Source organism: Carcharodon carcharias, chromosome 1 (genome assembly GCF_017639515.1).
Source record: "Carcharodon carcharias isolate sCarCar2 chromosome 1, sCarCar2.pri, whole genome shotgun sequence".
NCBI lineage: Eukaryota > Metazoa > Chordata > Chondrichthyes > Lamniformes > Lamnidae > Carcharodon > Carcharodon carcharias.
This window is the reverse complement of record NC_054467.1, coordinates 115396143-115414501: the sequence shown is the minus strand read 5'-3', so window position 1 is coordinate 115414501 and position 18359 is coordinate 115396143. Positions and strand designations below refer to the sequence as shown.

Below are 18359 nucleotides of genomic sequence, written 5' to 3'. Positions count from 1 at the left end.
GTTTGTGAGATCCCACAGAGGTCACCTGTGGAGCCCTGAAAGAAGCCACTGACATAGAAATTGAGCACTGCTGTCACTTTCACAGCCACTGGCAGTGGATGTCCTCCATGTTCCCTTGGTGCCAAATCCTGCAGTAGCTGAATGATGTGACCAGTATACGCAGTCTTTGACGACACTTGTTCTTGTTCATTAGCAGGAATGAACGGCGGAGCCTGTAGACCCTGAGTGTCGCTAAGTGCCAACCAGAAACAGATCGCTGAGACTCGTCGGCTGCGTGTGTGGGAGCCCCGAGCCGCCCCTCCTTCCTGAGGTTGTTGCTTCTCCTTCTGCGCAGCCAGGAGCCTCAGTCAATCTCTCCTCCGTTGTCTTCACTCTCTGTAAGCCACGAGGTATATGGCTAATTCACCAGGCTCCATGACCCTGATGTACTCCTCCTGCTGGATGAAAGAGAGAGAGAGATGTACAGGTTATTATGGGTGTACTAAGAACCCATTCTGGTTAAGTGTGAAGGCCCCTTAACACATCTCAGAGAGTGCTGGCCACCATTTGGTTGGCAGAGTTTAGTGCGCTGCATGGCTGCCCAAAACCCCAACTACCTCTGCCCCACTTCACCCGACCGATTGGCAGCAGCTTTGCCCACTGGACTGTATGCTGTGCCTTCAGCTCAGGTGCAGGCATTCTCCTAACCCGCTGCAAGGCTGCGCTGTTAGCTTGAACCATGGGGGAGACTGGTCCAAACCGGGATGATGACTTTGTAAGGGGCTGTGAGCCCCTCCACCAGTGACTGCTGCATTGCCAGCTTTAGAGACGACATTGCACAACGTATCCAACTGTTCTGTAGTCCACTAAAACACTCATTAGTTTGCAGCCTGTACCTGAGGGGTGAAAAGCTCTGGAGCACTTGGTGGCACTTTCATGTCTCTGTGTTGCTTGAGTGGGCAGTTAAGCTAGAAGCCCAACTCCAAACACATCAATGTGGCTGCTCCTGAACTGTCTCAATTGCAGAGGGATGGTCACTTTATATAAGGTGACCCTAATGCGTGGCTGTCTCCCTCACCCGCCCTACCGCCCCACCCCAAATGCTTGTGGGTGACATTCAACTGCAAGGCAGTCCATGCCGCCCCCGCCTGCGCCCCCAACCAGGTTGCCTCAACCACAGGGCAGCCACCCCCAAGTCACCTCAATTTCGAGGCAGCCCTTGAACCCCCCCCCCCGAAACGGGTCTCGAGCTTGAATTCCAACAGGCAACCCTGGCAAGCGCTGCATGTCGTTGCTGTGTACTCACCTCCAAGCTCTCCTCAAAGTGCAGCCCACCAAGTGCTTTTATGTGCTGTTGTGAAACAAGTCGATGTGCTTTCGCGCCGACGTGGAGGAAGATCCAGCAGGGTTGTGGGGGGAGCGACAATTCTGGCGGGCTGGCCTAATAATGATATGCAGATGAATTACAATGAGGTTCGTGACATCCGATGGCGGGAAATGTGACCTGCTGTTGGTGGGCTGAGCAGACGATAGCAAACTGGTTTCACGCCATCATGAAACCAATCACGCCATATTGTCCACTCACGCCACCGAACACGCCTGACACCTGCAGGCATGGAAAGTCCTGGCCTGTGCTTTTAATTTAAGGTACAGTGTTCTGAAACACTGTTGTGCTAATCTTTTACTTAACATAAGCATACACTGAGAATTCTAAACATGAAATGTCTCATTTATGACTCTTAAAGTTCTGCGCTATAGTCTTCAATTACATATATTTCAGCAAGGACATAATTTTTTTATTAACTCATGGGATGCAGGCTTCACTGGCTGGGCCAGCATTTATTGCCCATCCCTAGTTGCCCTTGAGAAGGTGGTGATGAGCGGCCTTCTTGAACTGCTTCAGTTCATGTGATGTAGGTACATACACAGTGCTATTAGGAAGCAAGTTCCAGGATTTTGACCCAATGACAATGAAGGAACTGTGATATATTTCCAAGTCAGGATGTTGAGTGACTTGGAAGGGAACTTCCAGGTTGTGGTGTTCCCATCTACCTGCTGCCCTTGTCCTTCTAGATGGTCACTAGCCCCTTGATGTTAGTGAGGAGAACTTTGCAGAATTGACAGAGCTGAGATTTCCATTGTCATTTCTGGTGCCTAGGTCGATAGCAGGTGGTCTATCCGGTCTCATTCCTTTTTTGTGACTTCATAGTTGTTTGATACAACTGTGTGGCTTGCTTGGCCATTTCAGAGTCAACCACATTGCTGTGGGTCTGGAGTCACATGTAGGATGGTAGATTTCCTTCTCTAAAGGACATTACAACAATCAACAATGGTTTCGTGGTCATCATTAGACTTTTAATTCCAGATTTTTATTGAATTCAAATTCCACCATCTGTGGCAAGAGTCGAACCCAGGTCCCCAGAGTATTAGCCTGGTCTCTGGATTACTGGTCCAGACAATACCACTACGCCTTCACCTCCCCCATAATACTGTCATATGAAAAGAAAGACTTAAAATACATGCACTAGCAAATAAATTATTGGAATACTAACGGAATGTTATACAAAGAAAATAAGTGCTTAGCTTTTAAACTTGTATACAGTAGCCATGTACTATATATGCCCCAATTGATAAAGCTATACTTCAGCAACACAATATGGTAAATGCCTGCTTTCAACATTGGAACAGTATATACCCCCTTTTTATACCCATTAAGAACTCTTTGTCACAAAGTAAACATAATGCATATGATTCCCAGAAGCTGTTTAATCTTGGTAAGGTTTCCAATAATGTGCTTCTGTATGATAACTAAAACATTTGTTTACTAATACATTAGGTCTTCAGGTGTGACATTTGCTTCCTCTGTTTTGGTCTTTAACTTTGGGAAATGCACTCCACTGATGCTGACCACTAAAATGTTTGCTAAAGGCAAAATAGCACTTGCCACGCACAGCCAGTAGGAGGTGCCAAAGTATTCCTGAAGGATAATGAATTTAAAAACACGTTCACGAAAATTGGCAATTCGTTCTGTATGCTGATGAAGCTTCACAGCAGCAATAAAGCAAACAATTGCAAACAGTCCACACAGACCTGCAAAGGCAAACCAGTATAAATGGAACATAGAATTAAAAGATTTGACTGACATAGAATATCTGCATCTTTATAGATACTTGGCTTGTATTCTCTGTATAATATGAATATGATCCAATAAAATTAGTTGAAGTGAGCGTCAAAGGTTGGAATCATATTTAGCTGAGACTACTTTAACAGTGAACTGATCTATTATTCTAATTGTATGATTTGCAGTATAATCATTTAAAACTTTTGTTTGGCACTGCTAATAGATCAGCTGGTTAAGTCAATGGATAGATGAGCTATATAGGATGAGGCATATCAAAGATTCAAAATGCTGATTTAAATAATCTTAGTTGCTTGGGTGATAGGTGTGTCGCAAGGACCCTAGCGCACCATGGATTTGGGTTATAAATTCAGTCAGTGCTCCTGCATCTGTCCATTATCCAGCAGCCCCTTGTAGAGGTGTGCATGTGTGGATATGAATACTTAGACTTGACTATGTTGCCTGCAAAATTGAATAATCTACTAACTAGGTTTGCACATTAGGAATGACTACTTGGGAGTGATATCAGAGGGCGAGCATCATCTATGGAACTAAGACCAGCATGGTGTTGGTGTCTCCAGGAAAGAAAGAAGGAACCGAAAATCAACTGTTTTTCTCTCTAATTTAAGGGTGAGCAGATTCAGCAATAGTTCATTTTGCTGCTAGTTGAAAACATTTGCCTCTGCCTAGTTGTATTTAAGTATAATAGACAGTAATGTGGGCATGAGTAATGTGGATGTGGGCATGAGTTTAAATTACATCAATAACTACCTGACAACCAATTACTTAAGTGTAAGGGAGATACAGCCTTCTGAAGTTTTGTTGAAAGGTCTTGGTGAAGTCACCCCATGTGGATCTGTAGATAGGGAGTCATGCGTCCCAGCTGGCAGTGACGAGACACTGCCTATAGTGCTTAATCAGCCTGGTGTCGCTGGAGTAATCTTTCTGATCCTTTCTTCCACGTACAGTGAAACAATATGAAGTGATCAAAGGGAAGTCCCATTTGTTCCCAAGACCTAGTATAGAACCTTAAAAGAGTATTTAAAAGCCTTTAAGATACTTCAGTTCTTTTTATTCTTAGGATCTGACAACACTGACAAGTTCACATTTATTGCTCTGCCCTAGTTGCCTTGAAAAGGTGGTAGTGGGCCTTGACTTTGAATTGCTGTATTCCTTGTGCTGGTGGTGCTGTCACATGTTGGCCTAGCAGCAATGAAGGAACAGTGATATTACTATTTAAGACTGGCTGGTGCACAGATCCTGATTTTGTTTTAAAATTTATTTTAGCTATATATAAATATTTCAGACAAGTACTTCTAAATCAACATTTCACTGAATATGCCACCACAGAGCCCCAGCCAAATAGTGATGTTCAACCTACCTACCTACAGAGCCTCACATAATCTGCAAATGTAATAATACCACAGATATCCTATTTAGTACCATATGGAATTTTATAACTACATGACCCTCAATGTATGAACCAGCAAGCATTGTGTAATCTGCAAATAAGCATGTCAAACAGTAATTGAGGAATATGTGAACTTCTTCCACAAACTTTCATCAGGCAGAATTGCCTTCACAATAGCAGTCAATCTGGGAATACATTTCATGTGAATAGTTTTCAGTGATATTTGGAAATGTTAACATATTTCTTGAATAGGCAACACTCATCATTTTCTGATCATTTTGCTTAAATTTTAAAAATAAAATTGTTTTTAAAATTGAGATCTGCATTATCGAACAGTTTCAGTATTTAAAAATGTGTACAACTTAATAACTGCATTTATAATGGAAAATTTTGCATTTTTATTGCAATGTAAGGTGGGCAAAATGTTCACAGACTATGATGACACCAGCAACTTACCTCAGCCACAAAATTATGAACTAATAAACAAAGGATATAACTACTGCACTATATGAGGAAAATTTCAGAGATGTGCAATTTTATGTTGAAATATTAAAACTACTTCATTTAAGGATGGATGGTTTATGCAGGTATTTCATATTACCCGATAATTTATGCAGCACAGTTTATAGAATATTTTGTTACAAATCCTCAATTCCAAAGATAATTTGAATGATTTGTTTTCAAATTAATATGAATGAAATAATTAATATTAATGACGTTTAGCCATGTTAAAAATAGGGTATAATAGGAAATATAAGGAATATTAAGTTCTATACACTTACTTGCAATTGAGTTCCAGAGGTAGATACCCATTGGTCCTTTTATGGCTTGGTAAGGAATTTTCACTGCATTGTAAATACAAAACCCAAAACTGACCAAAGCAAAAGCAATTGCTAGGCAGATAAAAAATATAACCAAAACATGAACAGCTGCATTCACCGTTTTCACCAACTGTGGAAAAACTGAAAATGTAGAATAGAAAAGATTATAACAAGACATTCATGCTGCAAAAACATTTATATTAACGTGCAAATGAAGTCTGTCATGCTAGTGACAATGTTTCCATATTCAAATTGAATATAGTTTCTATGGCATTTAAAGTTGAATTCCTTTATCATCTCCATTTTCTTTCATATCTAGGTTAACATTGGAACTATTCATTATTTTTGCCTCTTTCACAAACTGCCTATTGTTCCTCTGGCTCAGTGAATTAAGTCAATAAATTAGGAAAGGTAAACTAGAACAAGAGGGCCTGAGGTTTGACCTGTCATCTCTGCTGAGTTAGATGCTATTAACTAGGGCTGCATTAGACAGCTTCAAATTAGAGGGCTCACTACCATAGTTTATGAGAAAAATTGGCCAGGATCCCAACTCCTAAGGAACATTTTGTATAAATTTTGCATACTGCTGTAACTTGAGTGGCATAAGAAAGAGCTGGCCGTAACCTCTTTTACCAGTTTCTGGATGGGCTGCGGATGGAAAAAGAGAAAAAAAAATGGATAATGAATAGATCAACCTTCTTAAGCTGTTCCTCCTGATGGTCAGCTACAAAGTAGCATTAGTGGCAGCTGTGGAGAAATCTTCAGACTTGTTATCTTTTGGCCTGGAAAAATGTATTAACAAAATATAGAGGAAAAGTTATCAAGTCACACTAATAGCTTGTATGTGTGTTAGCAGATAGGTGATGAAAGAATTACCGATTTACCATTACGCCGACAAGATAACAGGCCGGCTTAGAACACATCTGGACAAGTGTGATGCGCAGAAGTCGGGACTTTCCTACTTTCCTTTAGGGCCATCCGAGGAAAACATTGCTGGAAGCCTACAGCCACCAGACACAGGAGGAACAACATGCACTGCAATGCTGGATGGATCCTCATGCACATGGCTCTGCCATGAAGCAGCTCTCAGAAGGTGGGAGGTCTTCATGCAGCAGCTTTGAATTTGCTGAGGGTCGGACCTTCTCGGACTTTGCCATGGGCTCGCACCATCATCCATGGTCTCTGTTGGTGCTTCGCAACTTCATGAACTTTGCCATGGACTGGTACAGATGATCAGCGAAGGCGAGGATGGTGGAGAGGAAGGTCTAGGTGTGAGTGGGAGAGGAGGTGTACCGTTGGGGTGTTGAGGTGGTGGGGCGTGGGGGTGGGGTCGGCGGTGGCGGTGGTGAAGTTGTTGGGGCGGGGGAATGAAGGTGTCGGGTGGGGTGAGGTTGCTGGGGGGACGAAGATGTCAGGGGCTGGTGAGGTGGGGAGGGACGAAGGTGATGGGGGTGAGGTTGGGGGGGATGGAGCAAAAACGAAGGTGACATAGGGGGTGAGGTTGGGAGGAGTTGGATGAAAGTGTCAGGGGGTGAGATTTGGGGAGATCCAAGATGTAGTGGGGGTGAGTTTGGGAGGGGGAAGGAGGGTGTCCGGGGGAGATGAGCATATTGGGGGAGGAGGGTGTAATGGGGGGAGAATGCTGCAAGTGGGAAGGTAGGTGTAAGGAGGGAGGAAGGTGTAAGGGAGTGATTTTGGAGCAAGGGAGGTGTCCGGGGAGGAGGAGGGAGTAAGGTGTCTAGCTGGGAGGGCGGAGTTCGAAGGGGGGGAAGGTATCCGGGTGGAGGAGGGAGTTCGGAGGGGGGTAGGTGTCCGGAGACAGGAGGGAGTAAAGGTGGAGAAGGGAATAGGAGTAGAGAAGGGATTAAGGGTGGAGGAAGGAGTCAGGGGAGGGGTGGATCGTCCAGGTGAGCGTATAATGGAGGGGTCTGTGCAGTCAATGACTACCTCCTGGAGAGCGAACTCAGAGTGGCCGTGGTAGGAGGGAATGGTGAGTGTAAGAGGAGGCAGGGGAATGGTAGGGTGGAAGGGTGCGGGTGGGTGTTGGTACCAGTAGAAGGGGCATCAAGGGTGGTCGGTGGGGACATGCAGGCAAACACAGAACCTGGAGGTGGGAAGGAGGAGGTCAATGTGAATTGGGGTGGGATTTTCAGGAAGTTAGGGAATGTGCATGTTCACTTGGATATCATGGAATGACATGGGTTTAAGCTGTAGGTGGGGAAGTGAAAGGTGATGCCAGGGGTATTGTGATGGGAGAAAGGATATGTGTGACTGGGAGACAGGGGGAGGGGAAAGGACGGGAGAGCTTATCAAAAATTTAACAACTACCATGCTATGCAAACCGAAAGTGAGCGGAGCCTAGTGTTGGACGGGCACAGGTGCTGCATGGGAGCGCAGTCAGTGGGTGGGCGGAGATGCAGGTCAACTCAGATGGACAACTGAAAGAGAACCCCCACAGGCAACATTGAAAATGCTCAGGACAGTGAGATGATTGTGATGGATGAAGGTTCCGAGTTCATGGGAGAGTGCTTGCACAAGGCATGAGAATGGATGTTTTTAAAAATATTTTGGGGAATATTGTTATTCTGTAAAGAAGGCTGGGTGGATGTGTGTGTGTGTATGATTTAATTAAGGTGGGCAAGAGGTTGATAGGAGTCAGGCTGTCTGGATGTTTGGAAACATGAAAATGTTAAAGGTGTTAAGTTTGAAGTTCAAGTAAATAGGTTAGATCTAACATTTGCATTTTTAGTTAAGTTAGGAGGCTGTTGAATTTCAAAGTAGAGTCAGAGGTCACAAGAAAAATGTTTGCATATTGCAGGAGTCCATAGGTAATGGTAGTAGGGATATTATAGTTTTATTGACCCAAAAGTAAGACAAGATGGAAACATGAAAGATTTTATATTTGGAAGGATTTGAGTTTCAAAGGGGTGTGCAAACAATGGGACTGAGATGGAAGGGAAAAAAGGTATATTAGAGTTACTTTGGAAAGCTATTGAGGTAGAGCGAGCTAGATATAGCTATTGAGCTAGATAGCTGTTAAGCTGGAGATAGCTGGAGCTATTTGAGCTGTTCAGAAGTCTTGGGCTGCAGCAAGCAATTGATTCCAAGTGAACTCCATAGCAAAGTGGAAGAGGGTACAGGTCATGTGGTATACCTTTATTAAAGCTGCAGCAGTTTGCCTTATGTGATATTATTGGATTCCGTATCCATTAGGGAGTGTTGCCTTGTGGGCTTGACCAAGTAGACAGTTTTGGGGGAATGTTTTGTAAGACTAACTTTAATTATGTAACTGTAATCTTGTATGCTTAAGTTTGCTTTTATTTCTTTTTGTTACTTAAACTTTAACTTCTAAATTTTAAAAACCCAAAAGTGTTACTGGACCTTTTACTGCTGAGATTGGTACATCGTCTTCTCATTTTTAGACTACAGAAAAAAAAAAGTCGTGGGATTTGATTTGTGCAGCAATTAACACTGGCTATGGTCATAACATAGGCTCCAAAAGGCCCTGCCACACACACACACTTCTCCTTCCAGAATCACTTGGAGCTAAACTGTTAGTTGGAGGCAGGGGGTGTGGGGGGGAGACAGGGGGGTGTGGGGAGGATGCAAGGAGAGAACTCTTAAAGCCTACAAATGAAGCTGAAAGATAACATTACATATTATTCAGTGAAAGTGAATATATTTTCAGATTATAAAGTGACAAAATATGTTCACCCATGCAACATCTTGTGATCAGAATTTCTTAACTTTTCTAGGTCTAGCGCTCCTTCTAGGTGCTGCCCTGACATCCGCAGCAGTGGTGTAGACAGCCTGTGCAGTGGTTGGCGCTGTTACCCCTGATGACTTTGGCATTTGTCCTCTGGAGAGTCGAGGCCATGAGGGCCCTGGCTTGCTTTGGCTGTCCTCCTGTGGGCCAGCTGCTCCCTCCGCAGTAACTGAGGACAAGGTTGAAGGGGTCACAGGAAAATGGGACTCAGAAGGAGAGAACAGCCTCTGAGATTCCTGCGTGGATGACCCAGGAGTGCTCAGCTGTTGCTTCTCCTCCCTTTGGGTGCTCAAGGGCCCTAGCTTGACTCATTGAGGGGAAGGAACACCTGGAGGGATGTCCAGGTGCCCTGTATCCCCCTTGCATTGCCACTACAGGAAATCACCCATGGATACTGCAATGGATTGCAGGTCTGCATGCATCTCTGCATTCTGTTGGACCAGGGTCTCCATGGCGTCTGTCAGCTTTCCTATGGAGACCTCCATACATGCACATATGGACACCACTTCATCAGAGAGCAGGCGGACTCACATGCCACTCTGTTGAGAGCTTCCAACAGCTCTGCGTGATGTTCCCCTGCATTCTGCTGACTCTCCAGGATGAGTTGGAAGGCCAAATCCAGAGGCTCGTCATCTGACTCGGACCTCACAGACGCCTCTTCCCCAGCAGTGCTCCGAGTGCCAGGTAGCTCAAATGAACCTGCCTCCTCCTGCTGTGGACACGGCGACCATTAGATTGTGAACCTGAGCCTGCTCTAGACCTCGATTCCACCAAGGTGTGTGTTTCTGCGCTGGTGTGGGTCAATGCTGTGACGGGGCTTCCATGCTGCTTATTTCCAGTCACACCTGTCAGTGAAGTGGCACACTCCTCAAAGTGAGTGAGGGGCCTAATGTTGGCCACTCCACCTCTGGTCTAGGACCTCTTCCTCCTGTTGTGAGCCAGCTTCTTCTGCATCAAACAGATGGAAAGAATGTGATCAGGACACATGGCACCACATGGAACCTTTGGTGAGCAGAACGATGGATAGGATTAGGATGAAAGCTCCAGAGGATATGAACCTGATGGAGATGTGAGGGTGTGTGCGAGATTTATTGGTGTTGTTCCTTGAGGTGTGAGACCCCTGTGGGTGTGCAGTGGGTTTCTGAGTGTGTGGGTTGAGAGCATTCATCCTCCTGCACTGGATGGCTGACCTTCTCTATGCTCTGTTGGTGCTGACCGCTGCTGCCACCACCTCCCAGGCGAAATTGATGATGCTGGTGGACCTCCTGCAGCCAGAGTGGGGGTAGAGGACAACGTGGTGGCTTTCCACTGTGTCCAGCAAGAAAGTGCTGAGGTCATGGCGTGGCAACAAAATCTGAACCTGCCCGCCAGCGACCCGGCATGCTTCCCTTGAATGCATTACTAATGAGGCAGGAGGTGCTGGGAAGGAAATACGGTGTGAAAATCCACCATTGTGGCCTGTGGGTAAAATGACTTTTTTCACATCTGCCTTTAGTCAGTTCATGTTTTCTGGTTACTTATTTCCTGTTATGCCGAACAATTTTTAGAGTTTAATATTATTATAACTCTCAAATACTTTGATAGCACTTCCTTTAATCTTCTTTTCTCTAGTGTGAAGATTTCCATCTTTTTTTTTCTCCTTATAGGTGTCACCTCAGGTGCCAGGCTCAGGTGTCACTTTCTCATTAGTAGTTGCGTTGCTCCCTCCTGTACCCTCCCTGTAACCTAGAAAGCCAGGATGTTTCGAATGTAGTACAATGACCAGAACTATACAAAGACTCAAGATTAATCTGAACCTGTTTGCTATATAATCTCACAATTACTAGTGGGATTTAAACTCTACTCCTCTGACTATGCACTCTTGCTTCACTTCTTTTCTGCTGTCACACATTGAAATCATGGTCTCAACAAATTATCCACGAGAACCCCTGCAGTGTCCTGTAGTCTTTTGCTATGTTTTTACCATTTCTTATTCCCCTGTAAGAGTATGAAGGCTTATTGAGCAAAAGTCAATAAAATAGGATTAGAGTGAGATGACACACTGAAATGAGAGGATTAGAGTGTAGTTGACACACTAGCACTGGTGCAAGTACAATAGATAAAAGTGGCTCCTCTATAGTAATAAATTCCAGGACTGGGAAATTTCTCAGAGTTGCTCCCACTCTGCTGGCCTTACTTGACCAAAAGCACAGCAAAACACATTTACACAACACTTTCAACAAAGTAATGGCGGCAAGATGGGAACAGCTCTGAGGAATTTCGCAGTTTCTATAAGGGCAATTAAAGCCTAACACTCTGGATAGGAAACCCAACAGATCGGGCAGAATGCTGATTTTACAGCATGCTTAGAGGGGCAATGTTAAGTTATCCTCCCAGTTGGGAAACTGACATAATGTTGGTTTTACCACCCCACCCGACTTTGCTCTCCATTGAAGTTAATAAGTAATATTAGTCGGGGTGTAATATCAGCATTCCACCTGATCCCATTGGGTTTCCCATCCAACATGTTAAGGTAAAAATGTCTGCTGTGCGCCTCATCACTATGCTTTATCCACTTTAGATAAGACCTGCCAATTATCATCCCAATCCCCAACTACATTATATAAGTGAATTTTTTTTGCTATATCAGGTTGGTTGAACCTTATTTTTAAAGCATTAGTCAACATGGAGAGGGGGGAGCGGAGTGGGGTGGAGGTGGTACTGTGGTATTAAACAGTTTTAAGTTAAAAATAAAAACATTTGTACCACATCTAACAAAATTTACAATAAGAGTTATGGGGGTAAATTTTCATCTTCACTGCCTGGGTGGTAGTCCAGCAGAGCAAACTGTTCACCCTCTGTAGAACCCATTACACCTGATTACCATTCAGGTGGTAAAGACAAAAACATTACTCCCCATGCTATTTTTGTATCAGTTTCACTATTTTTCTGATCTTGACTATGCAAAAAACGTCTACAAATTATATATTTTAACATACAGCATGTGGGATGCAATAAATGAGTTTCCTCTCCAATATATAGCTGGTATTTTTACAGGCTTTACTGGATTTATGATGCTCAATATAAGTGATGCGATACAAGCACTGCCCAAAAGCAATTTCCTCTTCAAGTCAATTTAACTTCTTATGCAAATTAACTTCTATTTGTGTACAGCACAGATAGTGCAGTTTTGCCAGGCAAATGTTTCACTGACATTTCATGATGACATTTGTTCCTTTTAGGCACAATGAAATTAAATGTCAATTAGAATAATCCAAAATTGATCTCATTTTAAACGCTGACCACTTTGGCTATTTTTCACTTGATTAAGTCTTAACCAGCAGTTCCAAAAAGGTACATACATTGAAGAATGAAAAATAACCTTTTACAATTTAATTTAATTCTGGGCTTTCCCTCAGCTGAAGTATTAATTAAAAACTTGATAGATTGGTTACATAGTAACCAGGCAGGAGAAAAAAAACTATGGTGGAAAGTTATTTTTTGACATAAAGTGCACTATTAACTTCTTTTGTTTTTAGTTGTGCTCTTTGCGGTGAGAAACGTCAGAGTCAGCATTAAGCAGCCCCAATGCAGACATAGCATGGCCAGTTAAATCACCCCCTGTTTTACTTTGTGAACACATACGAACCAGCAACTTGGTTAAGCGTGCTGAGTGAGATTGCCAATTTAATGCCAATTTGTGCTAAGCTGGGAAGCTTAGTGCAGCGAGCCACTATGTTCACTAGGAAATAGGTTCAGATTGTTCAAACGCACATTTCACATTAGGCTTTAATCTTTTTGAGATAAAGGAAACTTTCATCCCATCATTCTGGGCTGCAATCATGAACCACAGAGGTAAACGGTTGCTGCCCTCTGTACTCTCTTTGTAACCTGCAAAGTCAGGTCAAGTACCCCATCTAAAAAGCAAACCAAAAGCAACAAAACCATTTTCTGCAAATTTGACCATAATTACTTGTGATTTTAGAGCACCGTCCTCCAAGACCACAGTGTCGTATTTTTCGTCCCTGGAATAGTCCATAGTAAAGGTGCCCCATAAACTTTGCCATCTCTGGATCAGTGGCATTTACAATGTCAGCCCCAGTTTTGCACAGCATAGAAGCAGTCACCCATCGTGTTGTCCCCAGTGCCACAGTCAGCAGGATTACAGAAACAAAACTTACAATAGCAGCTGTGGAAAACAGAGTTTTCTTCAAGTGATTGGGCATCACATCAAATGTAAGTTCGACTACCTGCTTCTGTGAATTTCTTAAGTGTGTGGCTTAGTGAGATCTTTCAGGTGCAATTGAAGAAAAGTTGCTTTTTTACAAATTCTTTTCCTGGCCAGCTTCAACCAAATTTTGATGCTTTATAATTCACAGCTGAAATAGTATGATAATTCAAAACAAACCAACTCAGTTGTATTTTATCCAATGTTCGATTCGTCATATTATTGTTGCTTTCAATTGTCAATCACATTTTCTTCTAAATGTTCTTTTTCATACTTAGTGCAAGTAGCCAAAATAGAAGATTTAATAGTCATCACAGTGTCTCTTATTACATGTTCACATCCCCAAAGTGTTGATAATATGGCAAGGAACTAATATAGAAAGTTCTAACCATCCCTTGTCCAATATGGTCACTTGTCAACTCATCAATGCTTCCAGTTTAATTAAGTAAGCATGAGTAACACGAGGCCAGGATTTGTTCTGTGCAACAATAGAGTGAATATCAGCATGACTGTAAAAGAAAAAAGAAAATAGAAATGATATAAATGTTTATCTATTAGAAAAATGGATTACTCAGATGTGTTTATATATGCTAATGATTGGCCACATACGTCAAAGTCAAAGATTCAGTAACTTCAGCTTTCAGATTTAGAAATACTTCTTCATTTGAGGTTCTAACACACTGGGGGATGGAACTGAGAGAACTTCAGTCTGCTCTTCCTGATGCTGATACTGTTGTTGCCCAAAATTAAAGCTTTTTCATTCCCAGGAGCAGCATCGCCTTGATGAGTGTAGGATTCACAAAAATGTAGGAAAAAGATTTAAAGATTCTACCAGTCCCCATTAGTTTATATTACTGAGTCGGGGCAACAATGGAACTAAGTTACACAACACTGTCACATTCTGAGTAAAGCTTTCTATATGAATATCAAATTTGTTACTGACTTTGATATGTACTGAATTACAAATTATACATATTTATTGATAAATATTTATTAATAAACTGGAATTCAAAAATAAAATTTGGCATCTGTGTTTTACAATTCTTTGAACAAAGAGCACACAGTTTTTTCCTTGTCTTACAATGCATCTACCTCCTAATTGTCAAACAATTAGAGTTGAATTGTTTATAATCAGGGAATCTGAGAAGTGCATTGTTTGAACTGTGGGAGGCAGTGGCATAGTTGTATTGTCACTGGACTAGTAATCCAGAGACCCAGGGTAATGCTCTGGGTTTACTCCCACCACAGCTGATGGTGACATTTGAATTCAACAAAATAAAAGTCTGGCATTAAAAGTCTGATGATGACCGTTGTCAATTGATGTAAAAACCCATCTGGTTCACGAATGAAATCTGCTGTACCTTACCTGGTCTGGCCTACATGTGACTCCAGACCCACAGCAATGTGGTTGACTCTGAAATGGCCTCGCAAGCCACTCAGTTCTCAAGGGCAATTAGGGATGGGCAATAAATGCTGGCCTAGCCAGGGACACCCCCATCCCATGAACAAATGAAAAAAAAAGTCCAGACCATTCTACTCTCCTGGTCACATGCCAAACTCTGCCTCCAATAGGGATATTAAAATAAATAGGAACATTGGGAATTTTAAAAGTGAAACAATTAGCATACCTATTTATTTCAAATTTACCTTTCAGTGCTCATGCAATCCAAAATCCATTCTGTTCAAATTGATTTTTCTGAATTGTTTTTCTTTCTCAATGTATACAATCCAGCTTCACTGTAGCTGCAGTAGCCTCATAAAATATGTTAGTGTAGAGTAAATCGAACACTCTGGAGCTGTGGTAACCGAAGGCATTTTTCAAGAAGTCAGTTCTCATCAAAGGAACATCGTAAGTGAAAGTGTAATCTGACAATAAGTGATCCATTAGGACAGGAGTCTTAAAGCAGCACATGTGATCATCTCCTAGGTTACTGTGCTGCTTAGTTCTCACTGCCTTACTATTCTATGCTTATCAAGAGATGTATAAATAATGAAACTTCTGCAACAAGATAGGCACTGTCAAATTCAGAATAAAATTATTTTTGATATAATAGCACTCTTTGTTTAAAGGAGGGCAATAACTATCAAATTCTTCAGCTTCCCTTTCAATGGCTGTTTTGCGAAAATCAGATTTTCAAAATCATAATTTTAGAAGAATGGTCTATTGAAAGTCATCTTTCTAGACTGGCTACACTTAAGTTATGGAACCAATCCAAACGTTCTAACACAGTTGACCAATCATGGTATAAATTCATCTGAAAAATCACAAGCACACAGAAGATTTGTACATCCGAAGAATATAGCTGGTCAATGAAATTGGACTTTGACTTTTATATCTTTCAGGAAGGGAACTATTGTGTTTAGTCAGTGTGATATGAACTAATCATGAGAAAATTTAATTAGTTGTAATTCCGTGCATCCTATACAAAAGTTCTATTATTTATATGAACACAGAGGGATAAAGTAGCAGTTCTGTGTGATCTACCCAATACAGTGATGCAGGACATAATGTTGTGGAACGTGAATTGTAAGTTTGGCAGGAATCCAGCAGTAACAGTGTCTCAGTTTTCTGCTGGGCGGTTTTCAGTTCGCTCCCTTCAACGTTGACTTTCAGACCCTGAACATTCTTCTCATCTCTCCCATTCACATTTCATTGCGATCTCTACCACCTTGGAGCCATTTTACTCACCTTTTGTAATTATTTTGCCTTCTTTCTAATTTTATATGAAATGATCTTTGCACACCGTCCAGCATTTTTCATTGTTGCAACAACAGTTAGATGGTTCTGCACCACCAGTTGCCCCTCTATAATAACAGCATTTCTCTGTTCTTAACCTTATCTATTGTTCTCCCTCTGTCTTTGTTTTGACCTGTCCCATAAAGAGATTGTCTTACCTGTCTACTCTTCCAATGAAGGGCCATAACACAAAATGTTAATGAATCCATTAGAAACTGATGGAAATGATGTATATTTCTAGTATTTTCAGTTTTTTTGTCAAATCTCCAGCTAAAATGGCCATCTGTTTGGGTTTGAACTGGACAGATCTATTTCTGGATGAACTACTTAGTACTAATGGAAAAGAAGCCCTTATATACAGGAGAACAGAACTGGAATTCCCTGTTGGCCATTTAGGGATTCTTTTCGAAAAAGTGTATGTAACCTAAATATATTCAATATTAAGAAAATAGAATGATTGCACACATTTCGGATATGCTAGGATTGTGACTGTTATATCGGGTGAGTAACGAGGTTATGAGTTCAACTCACCATAAAAAGTTGTGAAATTGAATTCAATCAATCTGACCATTTAAGAGTAAATGTTACAATGAAAGCTGCCCAAATGTTGTAAAAAGCCAATCAATTTCCAAGCTAAATGACATTTATTTATTTAAAACTTTAAGAACAGTTTTTTATAACAAACCTCTGGCAATAGATTTTTTTTTGTTTGTTTTTTGATGCGCTGTGACAGATTTGGTGAAAATATAGGGATAGAGAGAAAACAACAGAAAAAGAATATCATGCAGCTAGGATATTAACTGTAAGTTACCAGAATATAAAACAACTCTTATGTCTTATATTTGTTTTTAGTTTAAAGGTAGGCTGAGACCGCAAGGAACAAACAGAGAGAAACAGTGAGAAAACAAATAGATGGCTTGTCCACTTGATGGTGGCAATCACACATTAGTGAGGTCACTGGGGCTATCAAATATTGTGCAGTAAAAAGCAAAAAGACTGAAAAATGGTGGAAATCCAAAACAGAACAGAAACAGCTGGGGAGACACAATAGTTCAACCAGCATCAAAGTGGCCATCCACAAGTCCGTGTTGGTAATGCCTAGTGCAGATGGTCACTCTGACTGTCTGCATCTCTTCCACAATTTTGTCTGTGCACAGGACGCCCTTGAGAGGGTGCGTGTGGTGTCCATTGTTTTGAATCTTTGCACAACCATACGAACATATGAATTAGGAGCAGGAATAGGCCACTCGACCTCTAAAGCCTGCTCCGCCATTCAATAAGATCACGGCTGATCTGATTTTAACCTCGTATTCCTGCCAACCCCCAATAACTTTTCACCCCCTTGCCTATCAATAATCTATTCACCTCTGCCTTAAAGGTATTCAAGTACTCTGCCTCAACCACCTTTTGAGGAAGAGGGCATTACCATTGACCAGAATCTGAACTGGACTGGCCAAATAAATACTGTGGCTATAAGAGCAGGTCAGAGGCTAGGAATCGTGCGACGAGTAACTCACCTCTTGGCTTCTCAAAGCCTGTCCACCATCTACAAGGCACAAGTCAGGAATGTGATGGCATATTGCCCGCTCGCCTGGATGAGTGCAGTACCCACAACACTGAAGAAGCTGGACACCGTCCAGGACAAAGCAGCCCACTTGATTGGCACCACATCCACAAACATTCACTCCCTCCATCACCGATGTACAGTAGCAGCAACCTGTACCATCTACAAGGTGCACTGCAGGAAATCACCAAGGCTCCTTAGACAGCAGCTTCCAAACCCATGACCACTACCACCTAGAAAGACAAGGGCAGCAGATAGATGGAAACATCACCATTGGGAACTTCCCCTCCAAATCACTCAACATCCTGGCTTGGAAATATATCATCATTCCTTCACTGCCGTTGGGTCAAAATCCTGGAACTCCCTTCCTAACAGCACTGTGGGTGTGCCTACACCACATGGACTCCCGTGGTTCAAGAAGGCAGCTCACCACCACCTTCTCAAAGGCAAGTAAGGATGGGCAATCAGCAAAGCCCACATCCCTTGAATGAATTTAAAATAAGAGAATTCCAAAGTCTCGCAACCCTCTGAGAGAAAAATCTTTCCTCATCTCTGTCCTAAATGGGTGACCCCTTATTTTGAAACAGTGGCCTTGAGTTCTAGACTCTTCCACAAGAGGAAATATTCTTTCCACATTCACCCTGTCAAGTCCCCTCAGTACCTTCTGTTTTAATCCAGTCACCGCTTACTCTTCCAAACTCCAGCAGATACAAGTCTAGCCTGTCCAACCTTTCCTCATAAGACGACCCGCCCATT

At 42.3% G+C, this 18359-nt stretch overlaps 1 protein-coding gene across 1 annotated transcript; it reads right to left on the bottom strand.

Annotated features, from left to right (window-relative positions):
- Nucleotides 1–2803: 2803 nt before the first annotated feature.
- On the bottom strand, nt 2804–13300 carry clrn2 (clarin 2). The gene is made up of 3 exons (XM_041199965.1): nt 13048–13300; nt 5291–5470; nt 2804–3069 (listed from the first exon to the last, which is right to left on the bottom strand). Exons 1-3 carry the CDS (start codon nt 13298–13300, stop codon nt 2804–2806), a joined length of 699 nt encoding a protein of 232 aa, XP_041055899.1.
- Between the last annotated feature and the right edge of the window lie 5059 nt (nt 13301–18359).

Bases quoted from the DNA above. Each gene is read 5' to 3' on its own strand.
- clrn2 (XM_041199965.1), bottom strand. From the start codon at position 13,300: ATGCCCAATCACTTGAAGAAAACTCTGTTTTCCACAGCTGCTATTGTA. The intron at 5,471-13,047 runs GTAATTATGGTC...CTACATTTTCAG, and splicing joins ACGGTGCTCTAAAATCACAA to TTTTTCCACAGTTGGTGAAA. The intron at 3,070-5,290 runs GTAAGTGTATAG...TTGCCTTTGCAG, and splicing joins CCTCTGGAACTCAATTGCAA to GTCTGTGTGGACTGTTTGCA.